The following is a 26,664-nucleotide window of genomic DNA, read 5'->3' as shown; positions in this document are numbered from 1 at the left end:
AGGCAAAGAATAGGCAGCAAGATGACACCAAAATGCTCATAGTTCAACAGCTAATTACTGATAGGAAACTTTTTGTATTCTGCATCTAAGTCAGACGCCTGGAATTTAATGAACAGAATTAAATAAAGGTTGGGTCACTTAGGCAATAGAAGTGAAAGCAAAAATAAACGAATGGCATCTAATCAAGCTTATAAGCTTTTGCGCAGCAAAGGAAACCATAAGCAAAACAAAAAGACAGCCTATGGACTGGCAGAAAATATTTGCAAATCATGTGACTGATAAGGGCTTAATTTCCAAAATATACAAACAGCTCATACAATTCAATAAGGAAAAAACAAACCACCCTATCGAAAAATGGGCAGAAGACCTAAATAGACATTTCTCCAAAGACAACAGACAGCTGGCCAAAAGGCACATGAAAAGATGCTCATCATCACTAATTATTAGAGAAATGCATACCAAAACTACAATAGGGTACCACCTCACACCGGTCAGAATAGCCATCATTAAAAAAAATCTATCAATACAAATAACAAATGCTGGAGAGGGTGTGGAGAAAAGGGAACCCTCCTACACAGTTGGTGGGAATGTAAATTTGTACAACCATTATGGAGAACAGTATGGAGGTTCCTTAAAAAAACTAAAATTAGAGTTGCCATATGATCCAGCAATTCCACTCCTGAGCATATACCCAGACAAAACTGTAATTCGTACAGATACATGCATCCCCATGTTCACTGCAGCACTATTTATAATAGCCAAGACATGGAAATAACCTAAAAGTCCATTGACGGATGGATAAAGAAGATGTGGTACACACACACACACACACACACACACACACACACACACACAATGGAATATTACTCAGCCATAAAAAGAATGAAATAATGCCATTTGCAGCAATATGGATGCAACTAGAGATTGTCATACTAAGCTAAGTAAGTCAGAAAGAGAAAGACAAATACCATATGATATCAATTATATGTGGAATCTAAAATATGACACTAATGAACATATCTACAAAACAGAAACACACTCACAGACACAGAGAACAGACTTGTGGTTGCCAAAGCTGGGGGAGTTGGAGGAGGGATGGATTAGTTTGGGATTAGCAGATGCAAACTATTATATATAGGATGGATAAACAACAAGGTCCTACTGTACAGCACAGGGGAACTATATTCAATATCCTGTGATAAACTGTAATGGAAAAGAATACAAAAAGAATATATACATATGTATAACCAGAATCACTTTGCTGTACAGCAAAAATTAATGCAACATTGTGAATCAACTATACTTCAATAAAATTAAAAAAAAAAAAAAGATTGGGTCACTCAGAAAAGAGGTTGGTCAGTCTGGGATGCAATAAGCAAAGAGCATCACCCCAGAACTGTTCTGGAGCCCAGGGAAGGGGGTCTCTCTTACAGAGAGGCCAGGAGAGTCCTGTTTTACAGACAGCCTGATGAGACCAATGGTGCCTAAACTTAATCTTGCATTCACATCTCCTGGAGGCTTAAACATTCTGGATTCCTGGTACCACCTACTGAATCAATCTTTAGAAATAAAAATTTGAAGACATTTAAAAAAAGCCCTCAGGACATGGCATTAATTTCTTAGAACTGTTTGTCTAAAACAGTGCTTGAAACTGTTAATGGCAGATCTGTGGGTAGAGAAAGTTTTATTTTCCCTGTATATTCTTGCATACTGTTGGAATTAGTTTTTACCACATGCATTTCTTATTTTTATTGAGAAAAATTGGGGGTTATATGTTTTTCTCCAAATCTGCCCACACATGTGATTAACTGTGGCTACAGGAAATAGAATTATTATTGCAGCTGCCTACTCTTTACTTAGTGAACTAACATAGGCCATCCTTTCCTGGCTTTCCCATTCTTAGCTTTGTTTATAATCCTCCCCCTGCCCCCTTTGGCTGGCGCCTTAATTTGGACAATCTACCTGGCTGTGGTCTGGCATTTCTCCATGTCAAATTCTGGCCCTTTGACTCCCCACACTAACAGCCATAGTGGGCCAACAGTGGATCACTGCAGTTCCCTGTGCAGGTCCTGGAATGCCCTAGCTCTCCAAGCCCGCTTATTTGACATGTATGTGACTAAGATGGTCTAGCTAATTCCTCTTGCTAATTCCTGCGGACCAAGACTTTTGGATTATAATTTGGCTCCCCCCATAGAGTTTTTCTATAGAGAAGAGACTATCAACTTGTTGCTTGAACTTTTAATGAGTGGAATGTTGGTATTCTGACTGATACATCTGACTCTTAGGAGTCTAGTTAATGTGAGTCTGTCCTCGGGCAAATGATTCACTTTTACTTTCTAGACATTAAAGTTGAAAACAAGACCATGGAATGAGGCTAAATTACCAAAGTAAATGTCTCCTTCTTTTTAGATCTCTCGTCAGCCACTTGGCCTCTCTTGGCAATATCTGCATCTCACTGCTCGCCTTCATTCTATGATAGCACTAAGAATTTTGAGGAGGGGGTTCCACCATATTTCATTAAAATGAAATATGGTCATGCTGTGAAAAGAGAGGTAGAGTTTTGTGGATGTGCTTAGTTAGGCTTAATAAGATACCAAAGTGAAAAAGAATAAAATGCACAGTTCACCAGTGGGATTTTGATATTGATTTTCCCAACCTTCTCCTTCATTATCAGAAATTCTCACCAGAAATAGCAGGGCCATGGCTGCTGTGGTGGAGTAGGAGGAAATGTGGTGACCAGCCAGTCACAGGAGGCGGCAGGCTGTCAGATTACCATTCTGCGCCTGAAAAGGGAAGTCCTTTCATCTACCTTCCTTTTCAGAGAATCAGATTCAACCTGATAATAAGAGCTGAAGGAGCAATGCTGGGCAGCAAAAAGTTACACTGCTTTCTTCAGAGAACCTGAGTAATGAGGGAGGAAGGTGCCTGGTGCTACAGAAATGGGGACAAGGCAGTTGCTAATTCTCAAGATTTAATATTCTTCTGTGACTTTCCCCCCATCCACCTCCTAAACTGATACATTCTGGGGTTAATCATTGTTTTTGTTGCCTTTAGGGGACACTGAAGAGCAGCAGTTTCTAGTGGACTGGTGAAGATCCTTATAAGATCTTTACCTTGGCCAAAAAAAAGGCGGGTGTGGGGAGAGAAACAGACACAGGGAGAGAAAAAGAGAAAGAGAGAAAACAGATTATTCGTTGAGAAGATAGGGTAAAATAAATACTTTAGAACAACTACTTAAGCAGGTTACTTCCCTAGGAGTATACTTTTTAGCTCAACCACCTGGAAAGCTTTTTCCAAAATACACAGGTCTTGATACCTTTCCTACAGTTTCTGACTCAAGGGATCTGGGGTTGGTCTTGAAGATCTGTGGATTTACAGAGAGTTTTCCTGGTGATTCCTCTGGGCATTTGAAGCTGAAAACCACTCCTTTTGAGATGAATGCTCTTATATATGCCACGTCAGTCTCCCTGGCTCTCTAGTTGCAATCAGCTTTTTGCCCTGGACTTTAGAACTTTAGATTACTTTTCAATTTCTTCTCCTACATTCTTGGTGAACAGGTTCAAATCCTATCAGGTTATGGCTGGTTTAATTAGATTCTCTGGCTCAAAACACTGTGATTCCAAATAAATAAGTAAGTAAAGAAAGAAGAAAAGAAGTTTAAGTATGAATCATCACTGACTCTGCAAAACTGCAGCTACAGTGCCACCTGCTGTAAGTTATGAAACACTGGTGGGTGAATTACGTCCCCTGTAAAACCTACAATGTTCTCTGAGACCCGAAGAAACAACCTGAAACAACAAATGCGATGGGAACTCAGGATGACAGCAATAAAATACGACGTGAGTGAGGAAAACCTATCTCAGATGAGAATACTAGACTTCACTCTTTGAAAAAGAAATGCTAAGGAGACCGACATAAGGAAAGGATTCTCTTTGGGGAATTAAAACAATGAAATCTGACCACCTGCTACTCCATAATTCTGTCTTGCTAGCTGTTTGGTTTTACTAAGCCTCCACTTTTAATGAACATTACTGTCAGTGATTACTTACATTTTAAGTGGCTATGGCTTCTTCAAAACCTCCCTGCACAAGCATTAGTAAGAGGCAAATTAAAAGGGGTTTTTAGATCTAAAATTGAAAGGTTAACCTAGGTGATGTGGCCTGTGACACAATAGTTGTTAAGAACAATCAGCTGGAAATGGACTGTGCAAAAGTACACAGACTCCTGTCTGGTTCGACTGATTGACAGCGGTGCCTAATTATGAAAGAGGTAGGAGCCGAGGTGTAGTTTGTATCCTGGAACTGAGTTTTCGTTTTCAAGAAAGAAACACCTAAGATGCAAACTTACAATGCCTCCAACCTCACCTCAGCCAAAGGCAAGATCTGTTCATTGTTATTTGTAGAGGCAGAAATACCTACAACAGAGCTGGTCAGAGGCAGTCTCACCCATACAGACAGAAATTCCTGAAACTGAACAAAATCCTGGCTGTAGCTCAGTCCCAAGCCCACAGATGAAAACATCAAGAAGCCAATTTCCTCATCCTAAAGTGAGGCAAGCTTCTCTACCTTCTTTATACATTTCCCTGTCATTGGGTAAAATCAACCAGGTAAAGGCAGTGGTCTTCCTAACCCACCTCTTGTTCAAATAATGCATGGATTCTTCTCCTAATAAATCCATTGACAAAATTAACAAAAGCAGTGGAAACATCCTGAGAGCAAGATGCAAAATGTAGTCATATAAGAATACTATTAGGGCAACTTGAACAGGGTCAGATACGACTCATGATGTGAGAGTGAGAGACCAGGATATTTTGGGGGTCCTACTGTGGTAGGAGAGGCAAATCCAAGTCACCCGTTGTTCCCACCGTGTAACCCAGGCCACTGCACATCCCCATCTGAAACCCTCCTTACTTTCCACCAATCGTGAGCGGTTCACTGAGCATCACACCCTCTGGGAATGAACGACTGCAGGACAACTTTCTGACCTGAGGCTGGTGAATTTTGAGATTTAGACCCATTGGGGCGATTCTCCTGGAATATAAATGCATCTCCCCAGAGTCAGTGCAGGCACAAGTGCCTACCGTTAGTCCTCAATGACTCTCCTCTGTGCCTTGTTGCCTCCTCCAGCCCTCTGCTCTCCTCCCTGCATCTGGCCAGCTGCTCCCCCAAGTCTTCAGGGCCATAGGACAGACAGACAAGGTGGTATTAAAGGCAGCACACAGAAGAGGAGATGAAGGATCTCTAAAGTACCTTCCTCACTGGGCCTGGAATGGTAGGGTAGGGATGTGGGGAAGCAGAGAGGGGGTGGCAAAGTGTCCCCCGTTAGCGACTCTGGTGGAGGTTACTACTAGTGACCCGTCAGTCTCCCGGCGCACAAGTTTTCTCTCTCCTTGACTTGTGGTCCTACTTCCTTTACGAACTCTTGTTAACAGTTTCTTATGTATTCTTCCAGAAAAATAGTGTATGTATTCTAGCATACCTATTATATACATTCTAGCGTATGTGTGTGTATCATCTTGTACAGTTAGGATCCTTTTGATCTTTTTTTTTTTTCCCACTTAAGTATAATTTGTACATCTTTCCATATCAGCATGTACAGATTTCTCTACTATTTTAAAAAGCTACATATTTTCCATTATATGGATTTACCATAATTTATTTAATCAAGACTCTATAGATGATAATTTATATTATTTTCAATTTGTTATAGCAGCTAATATCCTTGAATATAGCGAGGCATATTTGTGAATAAACAGGTCAATTACTAGCAATGGCACTGACAAGTCAAAGGGTAAGTACACTTAAAAATTCAAAAGATATTATAAAATTTCTCTCAAATTGTTGTGTTATTTTAAATTCCCAACAGTGTTCATGAAGGTGCCAGTTTTTCAATCAATTCAGCAACTCTGGGTATTAACAAACTTTAATATTTTGCAAACCTGATAGGTAAAGGTGGCAACTGATTGTTTTGATTTGCACTTTTTAAAGTATCAATATGATAGAGGCTGAGCATCTTTCCATATTTATAACCTGATTCAACTTATTTTATAGTGAATTGTCTAGTCATATAATTTGCTTATTTTTCTTGGCTTGTTATTTCTTCTCTCAGTTGTGACAAAGACTTTGTAAATTAAAGAAACTGGCCCTTTGTTATAGTGTTCAGTATATTTTTGCTAGCTTGTCATCTGCATTTAAGATTTTCCTTATAGTTATTCCTTTTTAAAGTAATCTTTTATGCTTACATGGACCCTAGGTTTTATGTCATGTTCAGAAAGACCTTTCCCCATTAAAAAATTGTTGTTATGGGGCTTCCCTGGTGGTGCAGTGGTTAAGAATCTGCCTGCCAATGGAGGGGACACGGTTTCGAGCCCTGGTCCGGGAAGATGCCACATGCTGCAGAGCAACTAAGCCCGTGTGCCACAACTACTTAGCCTGCACTCTAGAGCCCATGCGCCACAACTATTGAAGCCCACGCGCCTAGAGCCCATGCTCCGCAACAAGAGAGGCCACCGCGATGAGAAGCCCACGCACTGCAACGAAGAGCAGCCCCCGCTCGCTGCAACTAAAGAAAGCCTATGCGCAGCAACGAAGACCCAACACAGCAAGCAAGCAAGCAAGCAAGCAAGCAATAAATAACTAAATAAATAAATCTATAAAAAAAAATTGTTATTATTTCACAAGTCAAATCCTAACTTTCATTTTTCTCTTTCTTTTTTCACTGAAAGATTTATTTCATTTGGAATTTATTTTGATGTAAAGAACTTGGTTGGCATCCACTTTTAGCAGTTTCCTCCTAACAGCATGTTCATGGTACCAATACCATTTATTGAATTATTTTTCATTTCATAATTTCTAAGGCCACTTTTATCATACTTTTAATTTCCATGTGTATCTGAATCTCTTTCTAGACTGTATTCCATTGATCTGTCATTCTCTAGGACAAAAACTGTCTTAATTACTAGTCTTTATAATATTAGTAGGTCTTTGTCACTACTCCTTTGAGATGTTTATTTTTTCTAGAGCAATTTTAGCATCATGATGTCCATCTCTTTTTACACCAGCCCCAACTGTGTAGGTATCTCAATTTGGAGCTCACTGAAGGATTCATCTCTTTCCAGCTAGAGGTTAAATATTTTGTCTAATTTTCCCCTTCCCAGTCTAGTGTCTCATATATGGTAATTTCTGATTTGTCATATTAGAGATGAAGGTTATAGAAGAGTGATAAAGCAATATGAAATCTTTAACATCTGTTGATTTTAAAACCAAGACTAAAAGGGTAATTTAACCCAGGATACTCAATATAAAAGAGATATTTTTGGACTTCAGTAATTTCAGTTCAAGTCATTAAGGTGAACAAATACCTAAACCTTCTACAAGGAAATAATTTTACCTGCTGTCCTAGAATATATGAACAACAGGCTAAAGTGTTTACATTAATCCTTCCAGTTCTAAGGACTTTACTCAAGATTCTACTAATTATCAGGCTGATGCAGTAGATGTGCAAAATTGGCAGAAACAGTCCTTCATGTTCCACAAAAAATGAAAATCATCAATTCTTTAAAAAGCCACACAACTTTTTCCTGTGTACACTATTTTCTGTTTTTCACTGTTAAAGAATAACTACACAATTCCTTGGGTTGAAGGAGCAGGAGAATTTTTTTCATTCATAGGAGATCAAAGTGTATGAACTTACCGTTAGCATGTCATCACATTTCATGTCCGGTGTATCGCCATCTTCACTTTTATTGTAGAATTTTCGGAAAAAATTGAATGCCACGACAGTATATAGGTATACGACAACAGCTAATAAGCCAACGGTTAATACAAGCTGGAAAGCAATGTGACATTGAACATATATTAGAAATATAGGTCAGTGGATTTACTGAGTAAAAGCTAATGGAATCCACACCTCATACCTTCCTTATCCCCCCAGTGGGGAAATCTATTTTCATAGTTTCTATATTTTATCAAGTTGCCAGTTTATTTTACATAAAACTTGACTACTTAATTGGCTAATAAATGCATACTATAACTAGAATATGAATAAAACTCTGATTTAGTTTCATATCCAAACTGATATTAATAATATTAATAAGCAGCTTAATATGTTCATTTTTCTATCATCTAAATATTTGGTAGTAGATACTACATTAAATACATTCTCTCTTTTTATAAGTTCTATTCCCTTTAAATAATTTACATTCCTAACAAAAACTCTCTCTTTTTTGTTATGATAGTAAGAGGGGTTGTAAATGATGTTTTCTTTCAGTCACATCTTAAAACTAAATAGGAATTGTTTCTAACATCTGGAAATGCACGACTGTTAATAATGTGTATCATAAATATTAAAAAAAATAAAACTAAGAAGTCTGGCTTTGTTAACATAAACCAATGATCAAAGGGAAAGACACTTTAATAGCTAATAAATAACGCTATTTTGAAGGCTAATTTTCTCAACGTATAAATAAAAGTCACAGTTTGAAAGGTCTTTTTTCAGCTCTATGTAATCTTTCTTTAATTCCAAACTCTACATACATGTATATATATGCATATATATGTATGTATATAAAAACATATATTTTATAGAATATGTATATATATGAATATACATAGAATTTGTATATGAATATGTATATTTTTTAAATATGACTTTCACCAAGGTGGTAAAAATATATTACTGGTTCTATCACAGAAGTTCTAAACACACTAAAATGCATTATTTTTTATGTCTACTTCCTCTGATTACAACATACCCCTGGTGTTCTTAACTGTGGCAGCATATATTAAGTCTTTCAAAAATCACTTCATAATTATCTGGAAAAAACATGTCTTAATAGAGGGCTTAATTCACTTCTATAAATTAAGTATAAGGCCACTGTAAATTTCTGCGTGTTTTACCTATAAGGGCTATTTAAGCTCTATATATCTTTGCAAATGAAAATTTGATACCTCAAAAAGAGAAGGAATAAAGTTTAGAAATAAACAAAAGTTTAGAATTGAGAGTAGTGCCAGACTTTTTGTGTGAAAATACTCCACAGATTTCGCATCTCCAGTTCTTCGAACATACTGGGAGCTCAGAACCAATTTACTAACTGACCGATGAATATGCATAGGACACTTTTTGTCACCAGACTCGTTACGTGCCATGCATATCATACTCATGTTCAGAAACTAGAGTGACACATATAAGAACATTGTGCTGAAATTTAGAAAACTGAAGGTCATGATCATGTGAATTTAACTGTGGACACAGTTCGAGGTTTTGGGAAGGGCACTGATTTTAAAATACACTGGATTATAAAATTCTGGAAAAGAAGGACTCTGTTATTCTAAATAACTAACGTAGAGTGTGTTACCTCCCACTGGACACTTGACAAATAGAGAATGAATTGATAAGTTTATTAATAATGAAAGTTTTAACATTACAAATGGGTTGTATTAGAACATAAGCTGATTATCTGGAATTAAGCCAGCTTTTCTCCAAGTAAGCATGACCTTGTCAAGTGTGAAACATTATTATTCCTTTTGCGTAATTTATAAGTGGAGAAAAGAGCCCATGAATATCCAGTTTTAAAATACGATATTAAATTAAGAATGTAGCATCTCAGGTTTTATTACTAATATAACTAGTGTGTTAGAATGTTGCAACATATTTTGGTTTAGCCACAGTATCAGATACAGCAGATATCATATTAGGAACAAAATAATAACTATCTTCCTGAGTGTTTAATGTGCTGGAGCCTGTGCTAAGACCTCCACATTTCTGTTTTTATTTAATTTTCACAAAACCCCTATAAGGTAGGTACTTTTATTGTACTCATTTTACAAAATGAGAGAGTTGAGATTTAAAAGATCACTAAATAATTTATCCAAGGTCACACAGCTTATCCATCAAGCCAAGACTTGAATGTAGGTCTAGGGGCTCTCAAACTACAAACCTGCATGGTTTATAGGAGAAAAGTACAGATCCTCTCTTCACAAAAGTCTTTAAAACTGTACTCTGTCATTTGAGGTTTGGTGTTAACTTCTGTTAGAATATTTGTTGCTTTTTCAGTTTTTGCAGGGGGAGGAAAACATAAACTTTTACCTGTTTGCCATTGTGTGTGACTGATGACAAGATGGTTCTTAACGTCTTGAATCCCATAGCGATGTCAAGAAGATGAGCGGCAAAAAAAAAGTTGTTATAGTGCCCGAGAACGGACATGGCCATATACCAGGCAAGGTAGAGGAAGGACTATTAAGACAAAATGAGAGAAAATAATCTCAGAAAATAGAATACATACTCTTGTCAAAAACTACTCTGCTCTCATTCTATGATAACCACTCCACTGACTTTATCTTCTTAGACTGAAGATTTATATAATTCCAATCAGTTACATCAGTTTGTTTGTGTATTTTGTTTTGCTTTAGCTGTTCTGCAAGGTTCAGTGCCATTCTCTCCTTTATATCGGAGTGGCTCTTTTTACTTATCCTCCCACAGAGAAAAATGTATTGACTCACTACTCAACAGCAACTGACTAATGTCAACTATTGACAGTTTGGGCCAGATAACCCTTGGTGGTGGATGCTATCATCGGGCGCATAGTAGGATGGTTAGCTAGCAGCATCCTGGTCTCTACTCACTAGCTGCCGGTAGTAGCGCTCCCCCGCTCCAGTCACGACAACCAAGAGTGTCTCCAGATGTTGCCACATGTGGCTGAGTTGGGGTGGCCTCCTTTTTACTCAGGGGAGTTGCTTCTATTGTTAGATGAGAAGTTAGCTGCAAGACACCTTACTAACAGTTGACAGTCCTAAAAGATACTTCAAGACTTGATTTTGAGCTCTCCAGAGGGTTCTCTAAGATACCCAGAGTTCTGGGCCCACGGCTGGGTGAGGCGGGGTGGGGATAGAGGCAGGAGTATTTGGGGGAGGGCTGTCACAGGTCTTTAGGAGAATGGAACTAAGGTTCACTATAAAAGTGCTAAAATTAGAGTGAGATTTTGAGACTAAATGAGATGTCCAAGGAAGAAAGCACGGCAGCAAGAACAGCAGAAGGCCTTAGGGGAGGTTCTTACGATCCTTTCTGTAGGGGGTGTGAGAAGACAGTAAAAGAATTAAGAAGCAGTAATGAGGGGATGGGCTGAGATCTAAAAGCAAAAACTGTAGTCCATCTATTCAGCCATGTTTCATGATTCTCTCTAGCAACTTCCCATAGCCAGCAAATGGTAGCACAAAAACAATTGACAGTAACAGTTATTTAAACTGGAATTTCTAAGAATCAAAAATGTCATGCTATTGAGCCAACGAGGTAGTATAATGTGATTCTCTGCCTTGACCACTGGTGGCTTTTAGTCACGGGTGATTTTTTTTCATAATATTTGGATATATACCTGGGTCCTATGCCTAACTCAGAGGCTCTTATGCTCTTTGATAAAAGAAGGATCCATCAAGAAAAAGAGCACAGTAATTTAATGCACTTTATTTGGCAGAAGCAAATGGATCGCAATTAATGTTAAAAAAAACTTTTAAAAATTTATTTAGGACTTTCTAACATCTATAAAAATTTTGAAGAATGCGATTGCTCAACTAAAATCTGAATGAAAATACACACGAATTTGCATCTCCATTTCATTTTCTCGTGTAAATATATTTTCATTTTAATCTTTCAGCTACTGAAAGAAATGGAATGAGATATGGGCTGATTAATCATATATTTCTGTGGGTCCTTCTCAGATGTGGTCAGTATTAAATGAACTGATATTTAAGTAGCTTTCTTAAACAGCCATCTTTCCAGCCACTGAAGCCCAACAAACTCATCTAATCAGAGTGCGTTTTACTTTGTGGTAATGAAGTTGGCTTACATTGTCAGTGAAAACGACTCCTAGTTTCCACATCTGATACTTCACATCAATAGAGTTCAGTCTGGAAAGACAAAAAAGAAGAATCTGTAGATATGTACATGAAGCAGAGACTCACAGGCTTGCAAAAGACTACCGTCATTCACTCTCCATGCGGCAGGGCTGGCAACCATCGCAGGAGATTAGTTCTAGTTCTGGAGCCCAGGAAGAGCTGAGAGCTCTGCTGGAAAATGTACTCCAGAGTTTTGTGATTTTTTTTTTTTTTTTAAGAGGAATCTTGGAAAATACAACAAAGCATCACTATGTCTCTATTACTTAAGAATAGTCTTTTCTTTCTGACCTTTTCCTACAATAAATATAAAATAAACACTTTATATGTGACAATTATTCCTGGAAACTACTAAATTAACTAACATAGGTAAATCGAAAGTTTCCTCCCTAACTTTCATTATACATTCATAATTGCATCCCAACAGAGTAATTTTTAGTTCAACTAATAAAAACTTGCATAAATGTCCACACTTGTTTTACAACTGTACTGATTTTGCCAATGAAAGGGCTTACTCATTTTGTTTTTGTTTCCTACCGTTTTCAGAAATGCCCCTTCTCTACTTCCTTCTCTATCCAAGAAGGAATTTAACCCTTCCCCTTGGTTCCCATAGCGCTTTGTAGACACCTCCCTTTATAATCGTTTCCCATGTTGTTTCTCAGGCATAGGTGTGTATGTATGTATGTGTACTGATGCCTTCCTCACTAGTCTGTGAAATCCCCAGCACCAAGCACGTTATATCATACATTGAATGTCTCTCAATAATGTTGAATGAGTGAATCTTAACATAAATATTCATGATCTTTGCAGATTAAAATATACATGTATTAAAATATACTTTTTAATTTTCACTTTTTTCCAGAATTTGTCACTGGTTTATGGGGCTAGAAATTATAATTTTGTTAGCCTTTGCAACATTCCAGGGAATTGATATGATAATAATATAATATAATTTTAGTGTTATTTTCAGAAAGGCTTCTCTAGACTTACTGTTTTAGTCTTTAACTAATTCTTTAATCATTTCTTTTAATTAGGCCAATCTTAAATTACAAGTGCAATGACAAATAGTTGATAATCTAAGCTGACTTCTTAGGAGACTTTTCCCCTTAGAGTTAAGGTTTAATTTTTTAAGGAAATAAAGCAGTCTTTGAGTTATAATTAATTTTATTATTAAATAATATTTTTTAAAATTTCATGAATATTTACAATGGGTTTCAATATAAGAATACTTTTTCTTAAAAAAAGAAAGAGATGAAAAAAAAAATAAACCCATTGGATAATTTGCATGAGAGCATGATTATTTCCCATGAAAGCAATCCAAAACAAAATAAGGGTTTATATCAGGATGTCTGAACTTCCCATGGTCATTTCTTACTTTATTTAAAAGTTTGTTCTTATGATCAGTTGTTTTCCATCCCTGTCATGCATTAGGGTAGCAAGTTTCCTACCAACAGCATTAAGAGTATTTTGTAGTACACAATACTCTTTTCTCACCAGTAGTGGCAGTGATGCTGTTTGGGCAGAGCTGACTCCACCCCCAGGGATGGAGCACAGCTGATCTAGGTCAATCAGGGCATGGCATTAACCTGGCCACAGGGCTTGGTTCAGGGGTAAACTAGAAGCCAGAAGCTGAGGAGTTTTGCTAGACGGTTTTGAGATTATAAGCTCTCCTCTCACTCCATAAAGACACACATGAGGAAGCATGCAGGCTTTCTGGCTGCTGGCAGCCATTCTGTCCCCAGGAGGTGAGCTGGCCACTTGTTTAAATGTGCACATACCGAGCCCTATATATCTGATTGATAAATAAATACATGCATACATAGATACATGAATCATCCTTGTATGCAAATGTTCACATTAAGATACTATTCATATAGAAAACAGATAATCTTTTAAAACTCCATCCTTCTAAACGCTTTAATAAAGGAACACTACCTGTAAATTTTTTCCTAGTAATGTGTGTTATTTACTAGATCTTTATTCTTCTAATTTTATTATCCATATTTAAAGGTATTAATAAAAGCCACATTAATTTCTTGGTACTTTGCTAGGGGTCAAACCTGCAAACATTTACTATGTAAAACAGTGGAAAATTCCACTAATTTAAAACTGTTTGTTCATAGTAAAAAAAGAGTCTAAACTTTCCTTCTATTTTTTCAGACATTTTCTAGAGTCACAAATATGACCATAGAAAATGCATAATTCAGTAAAACTATTTAATTCTACATTGGTTATCAGGGGTCTGAAAATGCTAGTAAGAAACTCAGCAGCCCCGCCTCACCATAGTCCTTACACGATATTCTAACATAAGGCCTTAATGCCTAAGGGCTGCCAGCTGTGTTTCATCTTACGTATAGTGACCACATTTCTTTAAGAACCACATTTGTTTTCTTAAAGTACCCAGGTAATATTTTAAATTTAAATTCATAACTTGCTATATATTTGCTTATCTAACTGCTTTTGAACTGGGTTCACATTATTTTTAAAGACCCAACTAGCTCTAACAAGGTTTCAGAGAGATAAAAAGTATATGACCAGAGAGATCAGCCGAAATGTTTTTTTTTTAATGCTAACTAAAATAGTTATCTAAGACAAACTAACATTGCTCTACAGAACCTTAAATATTTATGTTTTCAGAGAAATCATCACATACCTAATTGACTGATACCTTAAATACACAGATAAGGGAAGGTAACGATTACGTTTTTTTCTAAAATCGTTAAGTGGCTACAATAAGAAATTATATTTTGAAGAGCATGTAGGCTTTACAACTGTAATTCTAGAATAGTTGATTAAATTTGCAAGACAGATACAGATGTATATATATACATATATATATGTATACTAACACTATACGTGCATGTGAAATTCAATCTCAGGTGAATTCAGTTCAACTGGTTCACATCCTTCTAATTATATCATATTATTCCATGCAAGCACTGTATAAGAGTGCCTCAGTTTAAAATAAACTTTCCAAGTAATAGTATGACAGCACAGTACTTCAGCATACCAAGTCTTCGCTATTTAAATAAAACACAACAATTATAATAAAAGAATATGAACTTTGAACATTTCTAATAAAAGGTCTACATAGTTTTCTTACTTTGGAAAAGGGAGCTAACTTCTTTTCAAACAGGAAGTATTAACAAGTCAAATATTATGCTTTTGCATCTTTGACTTCAACTTAAGTGGCATTTAGGGATAAAAAGGCAAATCGATAAATCTTTTTTTCTTGCTTTATGTATATAAATGAAAAAGTCACCTTCAAAAATTAATAGATTAAATCTACTGATTCCATAGTGCAAAAATACCCAGAAGTACAAAAGCAGACTTTATATATTCTCTGTTTCTCTCATCTCTACTCCTCTGACACTGAAGGAAAGGAAATCAATGCACTAGCAAGTTCAGAAGTGTATTACTTTTTCCTCCTTTCCACCTAGACCTCGGACAGAGCAGAATTACCACTCACACGGCCGACAGGGAGCTGTCTTTCTTTGGCTTCTTCTTTTCCCGGGCGTCGCTGAAGTCCAGGGCAGCTTTGTCCATGCCAAGTAACTCGCTGATTCTGTCTCGGCCATAGAACTCTCCATATTTATCCATAACCTGGGGCAAGAATAAAAGCATTTTACTGGCCTCCACCATTACGTAATCTCATCTATATAGGCACATACAAACATCTAATTATTTTTATACATAGTATATATCTGTCTTACTTTCAAGTTCACTTAAACATCTAACTTAACAGCTCATGTTCTGTGATCACACTGCTTAAGGTCTTAGTGACCTTATAGCGTTTTAAATAATGCCTAGCTGAAGAACAAGATTTCTTATGCAAGAGAGAAAGGCAGGCAAAAAAGAGGATGGGCTCAAGTAAATGGGTAAAGAGGTGGGAGAAAATGGAATAAAGTAACTGCTACCAAATTCATACTCCGTGCCAGGAATTATGCTAAGAGGTCTAACTTGCTCTTCCCTCGTGGGACTGTCACAATATATAAGTTTCCTGTTGTTAGCACCCTACTCTGCAGATAACAAAATTGATCTTGGAGAATGTAACATGCCCAGTCTCAGCTCGGCAAGAGATGGGGTGAGGAAGCGTCCAGGCAAGGCTGACTCCCAGCAAAGATCTTCCGCATAGAGCACGGCATGCCACTGGGCTGCCCATGACATGCGGGTATCCCCTCTGCGGTCTCCACGGCAAACATTCAACTCTCCCCATAGTATCCTGACTCCAGCCATTCTTCAATAACACCTGAACCTGGAGACTGGTCACCATCCACAGGTCCTCAGTTTAAATCCTACCTAGAATGGATTCCTTGTCCATCATTAGAATCACTTCTTTGCAACCCCCCTTGGCTTCCTTGCCCCTCTCTCTTCTGTCACATTTGTCTGGGCTTTGCCCAGATGTTGGGTTTTTAGATCAGGGTTTAGACGTGGGCTAACAGATCACCTGTGAGCTCAGTACCTCTGTCTCTGATATAGCGACTCTTGGCCTACAGTTTATATACCATGAGGATTCCGCACATCATTGAAAATGGAGGCAACAGGAAAAGTAATGAAAGAAACGCAGGAGGAGAGAGAGCTGGCAGCAAGAGAGGAAAAAGAAAGCAAGGAACAGGAATATAGGAGAAACAAAGGAACTGAGAACCAGCGAAAGAGGAGGGGGAACGTTAAAGTAAAAGATTAGAGTGGATGAAGGAAAAATACATAAATAGAAAGAAAGGATTAGCAGATATAAAAATGAGCTTTTTCTGAATATATACAATCAGGTAAATTAAAACATAAAAGAGCAACGGTAGTTAAAAAGCCTATGAACGTACACTATTTAGGTTCATTAAAACAATTTGTTTCCCATTATTCTCACAGCACTGAAAATGGGCTGGGCTGATCTGAGTGGGAGTTCTTTAGGGGTTGTATTCTCGCCCAGGAGAACAAACTGGACCTCAGAGCAAGAACGCTATGGTTTGTCTCAGCTGCAATGACAATCTGTCTATTTATTTGACTCTAGATATTTCGTGTCCTTCAGAGAAACTCTTGCTTTAATAACTTAGAAGCTGCTTCTTTATACTGTTAAATAATTGATAAGAATAAAATATTCAAATTATCTATTTTACATTACTTAAAAATTATTCTTTCAGAGCTCTGGCCTAATTTGGATTCACTCATCTGTATTCGTGCAATGCTACTACTCTGTGGTCACAAGGGGACAAAAACTTGCACCAAAATGAAAATCAACAAACACACTGCTTCTTCCAACTAGGAAGTCTTGGGGAGTTTTTTGTTTTGTTTTGTTTCTGTTTTTTTAAATGTGCTTCATTTTAAATAATGTACTTGATTTAAATTCTTGACAAACTCTCTATCTCCCCTCAGATTGGTAACAAAAAATTTGCAGTTGCTAATCACCAGCCACCCTATGAGTAGTTCTCAACTTGGCGGAATCAAAGGGAAAAATACCACTTCATTCGGCAGATATTTGTGGCCATTCACCCTAGACCGTATACACTGGAGCTACAACTCATTATGGTACGTGGCATGAAGTGATTCAGTTTGGCAATTGGAGGGTTCAAGGAATAAGAAGGAGCTACAAAATAATGATTACTGTATTTTACAATGTACAAGTACTGGTACATGCATTATTATTATTTTTTTTAAAAAAAGTGATCTACATTAAATCCTGTGTGGTAGGAAGAGCAGAGATAATCCTTGTCTCTCGAAACCAGAGCCGACATAGGTGCCAGAGTCCGTAGCTGAACTCCTATTTGTGTTCTTTCTATCACGCTCTGATGCAGTGTGCATCAGAAGAATAAAACTTTATCAAAATAAAAAGGTCTTTGAAGTTTATATAAAAATAAATAAAATTCAGTCCTTTGTTGTTATACAACAACTTCACTTTTTTATTGTAAGGGAGGATCCCAGCCCTGGTGACTTAGCTGTCTTATCAGAAAAAGAGCCTTCAGTCAATTTCAGTTACCCGAACAATCTCAGAGAAAATTCTTACCGATTCTTGTTAATGTACAGACTGAGCACTGTTTAGTCACCTGAGTCAGATGACAGGTGGGTGAGCGATGCTCATTTATTTTTTAGCTGCACAGTATGGATCTCTTATGAAATTTTTGAAATTCATATTGAATCCTGTTTCCATTTTGAAATGACATTAACAGACAAAGCACGCCTCAATATCTCAGCCTACATATGAGCCACAGCAAATTCAAATCTGAATTGCACTTTAGGAAAAAAATAGAAAATTTAAGCCCTCTAAGTAGTATTACCTTTCTTTTAACAAATTTGTCCCAGTAGTTGTTGGGAAATGACCTAAAAGATATAAAAGCATAGAAATAAAATAGTATCATTTACAAAAAAAAGATAAATAACAATATAATTTTTGGAATAAACAAAATACTTAAAATAATACGTAAACATATATTCTTCCATTCACAAAAATTACAATGAATTTTCCCCATCTTATCCCATAATTTTTCTATCATAAGTATATTAAATATTATTTTAAATGTTAATATATACATGTAAATCACAAAAGAGACTACGGGCTAATATTGTAATGGAGACGAATATGAGCATATTTATTAATAAGCAGTCTTGTTATATTTCTGCTTTATGTATAATGTGTTAATGTATACATTTCTTTGTCAATTGTCTTTAAAACTTAAAGTATCTAAAACTGTCATTGTTTTTCCTAGGAAGTAAAAAAAAATCTCATTACCACTAGTTATCCTTAAGGAAACTGACCATAAAACCATCACATGACTCCGGCATCTTAACTAATACAGAGTTCACCTAAGGGGACAGACTTGATTCGATTTAGAGTTGCTAAACAAAATATTGAGCATTTAGAGTAAACATTTATAACACACAAACAAATCATCCCCATTTGGAAACCCAGAACTTATTAGAAATCATAACTTTTTAAGAATAAGCAAAACTAATCACAATAAAAAGAAGCTATTTCACTCTTGAGTAGTACAAACTACTGAAAAATATTGTATCACTAATACCTCTAATAGTGTAAAATTAGACTTTTGTGATGGATTTTTATCTGCAGCAGCAGCTAGTAGTTTGGATCTAGACCTCACAGGGCTAAATAATTAGTATACAGAAAAGTATTTGTTTTTCTGTCTTATATTTTACATGTCATAATGTTTATCTAGTTATATGCTTCGCCTCTGGATGATACCAACTGAAAATTTCCAACTTAGATTAAAAAGTGTGAAATTCAATATTTTTGCCTTTAATGCTACAACTCCTTCCTTAATGAATAATTTTGCCTTCCTCTTTGCTTTTAGATGAGATAAGCCCACACTGCAGGTTATGTACCTCCAGCTACACACTTCCCTGAACACTGAGTAATGGATGTTATGTTCCATCAGTGCTGTGGAAATGGACTCAAAGCCATTTTTGATGGAGGAATTCAGAACACAGAGGGCAAAAATTGATGGCCTCCATCAAGAGACTGATGGAGCTTAGTCTTTTGATTTTCTTGGCTGAATATATAACTGTTATTCACCTCTGCTAAACTTTTGATAAATCTGTAAGAACTCCGGCAAAGTATTTTATGTCTTGAAATTTTTGAGCACAGAAATGTCTCATCTCATTCTTTACTCACTGTGTGTTGATTACGAGTCTATCCCACTGGCCTTTAATATCATCTTCTGAAGGCTGTTCTGTAATATAAAGCCCATCAAATTCCAATTTTCGAGCTACTTCCTTTTCTCGCTTAAAAATAACCAGTGGGACCTACATTTGAAAAATAAACATGTTAAAATTAGTTTAGATTTACTGGCATCTCTTGTGGTCACTATCTTTACAAAACAGCTTTTGGAAAGAAATATTTCCCATGTTACTTCCAGGAACGTAAAAATTGAGTGAAAATCAATCAGCTATATTTAGGCAGAAGGAGGCATCTAGAGGTTTTTGAAAAACAAAAGACAGTATAGATATTATATATATGCATATGTTTTTAAACACATAGAGGTTCATAAATAATTGCATTAATGAAATCAATTTTAAATACTAAAGAGAAAAAAATTATACAATATTGCTTTTCTTTTGCATATTACATATACATATATATATATAATATATATGGATTCAATAAAACATAGCACTAATGTTCCAAAATGCATACTTCTAAAATATTTTTAGAGTTTTATTTGAGAAACCTCTTTAATAATTCCATGCTCAGCATGCCCATATGCTATTTTGAAATAAATTTTCATTTCAACATCAGCAAAAATCTTTGTCAGTTTGCCAGAAAGTCTACAGAATTTACTGATTCCCTTTTCATATGGACAGATTTTACACAAGGCACAGATGCAAAAAAGATGCAGACATTCTGGAAGTATCCAAGAATATCCCCTCTCCCCCGCAATAAAACAAGGGAAGCAAAGGGAGGTAGAGGAGTTTCTGAAAAAAACTTTACATTCTAGTCTTTTACCCTGGACGCTCGTTTTTCAAAAGTCTTCTAGAAGCTTCCCAATCAGAAGCAGGGCACAGTGAAATAAAAGCCCTGCAGTAAAAAGGTGTCATGCTAGGAAAAGATAAAGAGGTTTGCAAAGGTGATGGGCAGCCCTGAGCACTCAGAGAGACTATCTTGAGTTCTATTCACCAAACTATACTGTTCCCTTGGTAAGGCTCTAGGGATGGAGCTCCATTATTTTCTGGGTGACGTGACAAACAGTGAAGCATTTCTGCCAAGGATAGCGAGAGATACATACCTAATAACAAAACAATCAAAATGACTCTCAGAGGTCCGATATGATGTATTTCTAGAATTTCTACTACACTGAGCACTGCTAGGAGACATAGTGGGTGGTCACTTCTGTGGGGTCAAATTGTAGGTGAAATTGACTATATGTGAATAACTACTGACATGTGCGAGAAAACTACAATGTGACAGCCACATCCCCTTCCCAGGGCAGCCTGCATCCAGTGACTCGTCACCAGGGAGCCCTAAAGGCCCAGCCCCGATGCCCCAGCCCAGGGCTACCCTCAAGGGGGCACCTCAACTTCAGAACACAGAACTGTGATGTACCCTGTTGGGTCTGTACCGTAGCCCCACTTTCCCCTTTTCTCCATGCTGCTTCCTCCCCTCGCCCCGCAGGTGTTTATTATGGAACATTCCCTAATAAACTATGTGTATGTAATTTCCATCTCAGAATCTGCTTCCCCAGAAGTCCAACGTGCAACAGACACACACACGCGCACGCGGACACACACGGGTTCCTTGGTGCCCTACTGTCTTACTTTCAAGCAGTAGTACCCGATGATGCAGAAGAAAGAGATAACCGTGTGCAGAACGGCTAAGACACGCAGCGTGGGCTCCATGTAGCCGCTGCTCTCCTCCAGCACGTAGTGAACTGCCACGGCTCTGGGCGAGCTGCTCTCCAGGCTGCTAACTCTGGCGTTTTCACTTGAACTGCGAGTGGGGAGCTCCTTTCCTTCAGCCACAGAAGAAGTGGAGACCTGATTCAAATCATTTAAGGTACCGTCAGTTCACTTCCTCTGACATCAGGGTAAACAAGAAACAATGGAAACCCAGTCTTAGCAAATAGCTGGACGTGAAACCACCGCACGATGAAAAGACTAAAAGCAAAGGCTAAAAAAGATAGCTTTTTCAGTATCTTGTAATAACCTATAATGAAAAAGAATCTGAAAAAGAACATATAATACACATATATAGAGAGAGAAAAAATATATAAATATAACTGAAATATATATATATATAACTGAGTCACTTCGTTGTATGACTGAAACTAACACAATATTATAAATCAACTATACTTCAATAGAAAAAAATAATGACAAATAATGAACACATTTTAAAAAATTCCCTCTAATTTACCCAGACATGAGGATTCCAGTGCATGCAGGAAATAATTAGATGGCTAAGCTGCCTTCTCAGTGATCAAAAGAATTTAATACAATACAGATATGCCACACCCAGATACAGTAACAAGTGAGATGTTCAGCCAAATTAGACTCTGAGTATTGTGGGTAAATGCTCTGCAAATCCAGCATTCTTCAGTGGGGGCATTTCTCACTTAGTGTGAAGGAGCAAATCTATCCCTGCTGTACTAGACAGTCAGCAATGTGCCTGAGATTCAGGTTTTCATTTTCATCAAATACATTTCAGCATCGGTTTTGATGTGCTCACTAGTGGATTTGTGAAATCTTTACATTCAATTCAGTCTTTCATATTGGTTATTTAAAGACTAAGATGTACATACCTTATAAAAGAGCAAGATGAAATTGATTGCAAACGCGACAAATAAGGCTAACATTCTCATGTTGTAAAAGTTGCGAGCAAAGTAGTTCTGCAGGTGAAAAAATTATTAGAAGGTCATTGACTCGAGAGACTTGAAATTTGCAGACAACTGAAATAAAGCATTCATGCATTTCCCCAAAACTATTAGTTGAGGGCCCACTGGGTTTCAAGTCCCATGCTTGGTGCTATTGATGTAAAGCACCAAGCTTTACGACGTAAACCACCACGGAGGAGACATAATAAAGAAGCACATTCACAGATAAAAAGCGTAATTTCAGGGAATGTTAACTGTTATGAAGAAAAATCCATCAGGTTTAGGACTTAGGGAACAGGGGTGCTATTCAGACAGGTGGTCAGGGAAGGTTTATCTTAGGAGGTGACATTTGAGCTGAGGCCTGGATGCCACTGGACGGCAATCAACTGAACAGCTGGGGATGGGAATGTCAGAGAAAGAGCTTGGAGGGCAAAGGTCCTGAGTTCCAGGTGATGCTGGTGTGTTTGACGGATAGTGAGGAGGTAGTGCAGCGAGAAGAGGAGAGAGTGGGAGGGAATGAGGTCAGAGAGGTGAGCAGGGGACAGGGTTCTGTAGCCCTCTGATAAAAAGTCTGTTGCCCCTTATAGTGCAGTGGTTCAGTGTCTGCTCGCTGGGACCACACTGCCTGAGTATAAAGCCTGACCTCACCACTGACTCACTGTGGGATGTGGACAAGAGACTTAATCACTCTTGGAGCCTCACTTTTCTCACCTGTAAAATGGGGATAACAACAAAACCTGTCTCATAAGTTTGCTATGAGGATTAGGTAAGTTACTATAGGGGAAGTTAGTCATTAAACTTGTTAATATAATTGGAATTATTATTTTATTCTAAATGGGATGGCAAGCTCTTGGAGGAGCTGAAGAGGGCTGATGCAATCAGATGATTTGAAAGATGATTCCAGCTACTGAGTATAAAATAGATGGGAGGCAAGCAGGGAAGGCAGGAGACAAGTTAGAAAGTTACTGCAGGATGCAGGAAGAGATGATGGTGGTGGTAGTGGCTTGGACCAGGCGGTGGCTGTGGAGGTGGTAAGAACTGGGCAGACTCTGGGTATATTTGGAGGAGAGAGCCGAGAAGAATTATTGTTGGGTTGTATCCGAGGTAGGAAAGAAAGAGAGGACTCAGAGACGATAATTCTGGATTTGGGGGTCTGAGCAACCAAGTAAATGGTTGGTTCTATTTTTTGAGCTATGAGGGAAAAAAATACAAAACACTTAGAGAGGAGAAGTGGGTTTAAGGAAAAAGGTTATGAGGCATACCAAGAATTTATTTTAATATTTAAGTGGGAGATGACTATAAAGTATCTACCCGGATATGCCAGGGGCTTTAGCATCATAAGGCCATAGCAAAATGACATCTCGTTAGTTATCCTTCTCTGTGGACACACCCCATTTTGATGGTGTCATCTCCCCACACATGACCCTGACTTTTCTGCCACCGTTTATAGGACGAAAGTTGGCCACCACATCCAAACCGGGTCAGTCACCTTGGTTCTCCGTGGAAGGTGGGACTGCGTCATAGGTCAGAGTTAGTTACTCTGGTTATCTGAGCTGGGAGGTCAAAAAGACTCAGGTCATGAGGGGCCTGTGGCACCTGGTGTGGTCATGATTAGGCTGGTGCATGCAAACAGGTGAACAAAGTCATATTGCAAGAGAAGCAGGAAAGTAGGAACCGTGACCTCTGAGACAGAAGGATGGAAGGAAATCTCAATTGTGTGCTTTACTCAACTGCAGTTACACGTACTCTTCAGGGACCCACGGGGAGGGCTGCAGCTTATAACAGTGCCTGGGCAACCTCACACCCTATACCACACCCACTGTGACAACACATCAAACTAGGGGTTATCCAGAGTTGCCTCAGAAACATCTGTGTTCTGTGTACTCTGTATTAAACAACATAGTAACATACAAGGTAGTTTAAGAAAATATAGGTCAAACTATTAATTAAAATATATATTTGTATACATTAAAAAAATGTGTCATATATACATTTATGCATAAGCAGTTAGAACATATCACCACTGAGAACAATTCATTTCCCTTACAGGTGAAGTTCTATACTACATGAGTTTCTTGTCTATTTTTTTCTCAAAGGCTAAGTATGATTTTGCCTTTCAAATGGCCGTATTATGGAGCGTTGCTCTTAATTTCTAGGTCTGACATTATTGGTCAGTACCTCTTACAGGTTTATTCTAGACATTCATCTCCCAATCTTTTCCTGCTTGAAAAAATTATATATAATATTTATGCACATATACATACATACACATATAAGAGGCCTTTCAAACAAAATTTTTAACAATTCCATCCTGTAGGAACAGGAATAGAGAGCTACATCTCCTTTCTTTGTTTTCCACATACAAGTATATATTTTATTAATTGAGAGAGCATTTCCAGAAAATGTTTAGGACACTACATAAAGAACTGTCTTCTCCCTCTTCGTTCTTTCATTTATTTACTTATTTCCACTTAAAGAAAAATTTGGAATAGACCTTCTTATTATCAGTGGAGAGTTGGCTCACTGCATTAATATTTTTATAACTGGAATTTTAATAAAAGGGCGATGTTCTAGAACGACTGACTAACCCCACTCTGGAACATCAATATGAATTACTTGTCCCCTAGAAGGTATTCTTTGCTATAATGTATGGCAGAGCCTTACATAGTGTTCTGCAAAGAGGGGGCCCCGTGGTTATGTTTATTGACTTGCCCTAAAGTCCTTGTAGGAAGACACTGGCAGTCACTAAATCAAGTGGACCCTCATGTGAATGTGTGCAGAGGTTATGTGTTTGACGACAGGGAGCCGTGGACCAAGGCATTCATTTTAACATATAAACACTAAGATGGGCAAATACAACATACGTGCATACGTGCAGGGCTGACCCAAGTGAAGGTCAATGCATATTTACTGCACCCGGATGATTATGATCTCACAGTATATCAGTAACAACATTCACTTTAAAACATCTTACTAGAAGTTTCTGTTGATAGGCTATGATTTTCTTCCAGAATGCTGACTCAGGAACTTCTGGCTCTCCATATCTGTGTGTGTGGAGCTGCCTCAATTTTTGTTTACCCTTATCTTCTTTGGCTTTTTCTTCTTTTTCTCCATCTTCTCCCCTACGAACACAAATGAATGAAAAATAAGCCATCCATAAACTAAAGAACTGAACAGGTTTTGTGCCAAAATATACAAACGAACAAATATTTAAATCATAGTATCAGTTTTAATAACTGATATCTCTTCCAATGAATTATGATATTCAGAACTTTAGAATTAGGGGTAGGATTTCTTGCTTATCATAGCCCCCTATAGATGGATAATTTCTGTGAAGTTCAAATCTATAGGACATTTTACAGGCTTCAAGTATCTTTGTATCTATACCTAGCATATTCCTTTCCAAGTGTAGAGTGAAATATTTAAATGAAAGAATAACAATGGAGACTTTTTTTGCCTCTGACTTTTCAACATACCTTATTTTTAAATTCTTATTTCAATGTTCAAGCTACTAGGATTTAAAATCAGAGGCATACGCATTTGGTTGTTCACATATATAAAGGATGTCAATACGTTAATTTTGCAGACAATAATGAAATTAGGAGCACTGAAATTTGACACCTAAACCCCTCTAGGTGCAAAATACCAAGCCTTCATGGAAGTATATTAATGTATATGTGTAGTCACATATATGTAACCCACATAACGTAACCCATACTTAACTCATATGAGGTCAAACATTATTTTAACGTTAAAGAGTTGCCATTGAAATGACTGTCATGCCCTGTTACATCTGTCTGCATTTCACTATAATAGTCACTTATGTGGCCATTTTTACAACTGACTCAACAGTCCAAGGTCTATGACAATGAATAGTGCTGACTGTACAAAACAGACAACAGTGGTCCTTGTTTGAAGCCTAATTCAAACAAACCAACTGTAAAAATACACTTTTCAGACAACTAAAGAAGCTTAAATATTTAGCGGGTATTAGACGGTACTAAAGAATAATTGCAAATTTTGTTCAGTATAAATAATGGCATGATAATTATGGTTTTTTTTAAAGTCCTTAGCAATTAGAAATGTATACAAGATATTTATGGGTGAAAAGACATGGTGTCTAGTATTTTCTTTAAAACAACTTGTCGTACAGGAGGCCCGAAAATATGTGTGTGTGTATATGGTAGGGAGGGTAGGCAGGAGAAAACCTAGATGAAACAAAATTAGCAAAATGTTAATAATTATTAAAACTTGGTGATGGGTATACGGGGTGCATTATAACATTCTCTCTTTCGTGTGTGTTTGAAAATTTCTAATAACAAAACTCTTTAAAATTTTCTATCTCAAATAACTTGGAAATAAAAATGATTTTCCCTGAAAAAAGTGTTAAGTTATTCAAAAGGTGACTCAAGTGATGGCAAGTAGGCATGTGAAAAAGTTGAATAAAACTGTTTTCCATGAAATAT

General features: G+C 37.3%; 1 protein-coding gene across 7 annotated transcripts in view; it reads right to left on the bottom strand.

The window, feature by feature from the left end:
- The window catches only part of RYR2 (ryanodine receptor 2), a 429,286-nt gene that overhangs the window by 17,603 nt on the left and 385,019 nt on the right, over positions 1-26,664 (bottom strand). For all 7 annotated transcript variants that reach the window (XM_057530902.1, XM_057530903.1, XM_057530904.1 and 4 more), the window contains 9 exons: positions 25,173-25,320; positions 22,127-22,213; positions 21,144-21,362; positions 19,504-19,634; positions 18,152-18,194; positions 15,355-15,488; positions 11,840-11,900; positions 10,087-10,233; positions 7,693-7,827 (listed from right to left, as the gene is read on the bottom strand). In XM_057530902.1, the coding sequence (XP_057386885.1) occupies positions 7,693-7,827; positions 10,087-10,233; positions 11,840-11,900; positions 15,355-15,488; positions 18,152-18,194; positions 19,504-19,634; positions 21,144-21,362; positions 22,127-22,213; positions 25,173-25,320 (1,105 nt within the window). The remainder of the gene's footprint in view (positions 1-7,692; positions 7,828-10,086; positions 10,234-11,839; positions 11,901-15,354; positions 15,489-18,151; positions 18,195-19,503; positions 19,635-21,143; positions 21,363-22,126; positions 22,214-25,172; positions 25,321-26,664) is intronic.

The sequence above is a fragment of the Balaenoptera acutorostrata genome, chromosome 16, assembly GCF_949987535.1.
Source record: "Balaenoptera acutorostrata chromosome 16, mBalAcu1.1, whole genome shotgun sequence".
In the NCBI taxonomy this organism is placed as follows: domain Eukaryota; kingdom Metazoa; phylum Chordata; class Mammalia; order Artiodactyla; family Balaenopteridae; genus Balaenoptera; species Balaenoptera acutorostrata.
The sequence above is the reverse complement of the archived record's forward strand: the minus strand, read 5'-3'. Positions and strand labels throughout refer to the sequence as shown.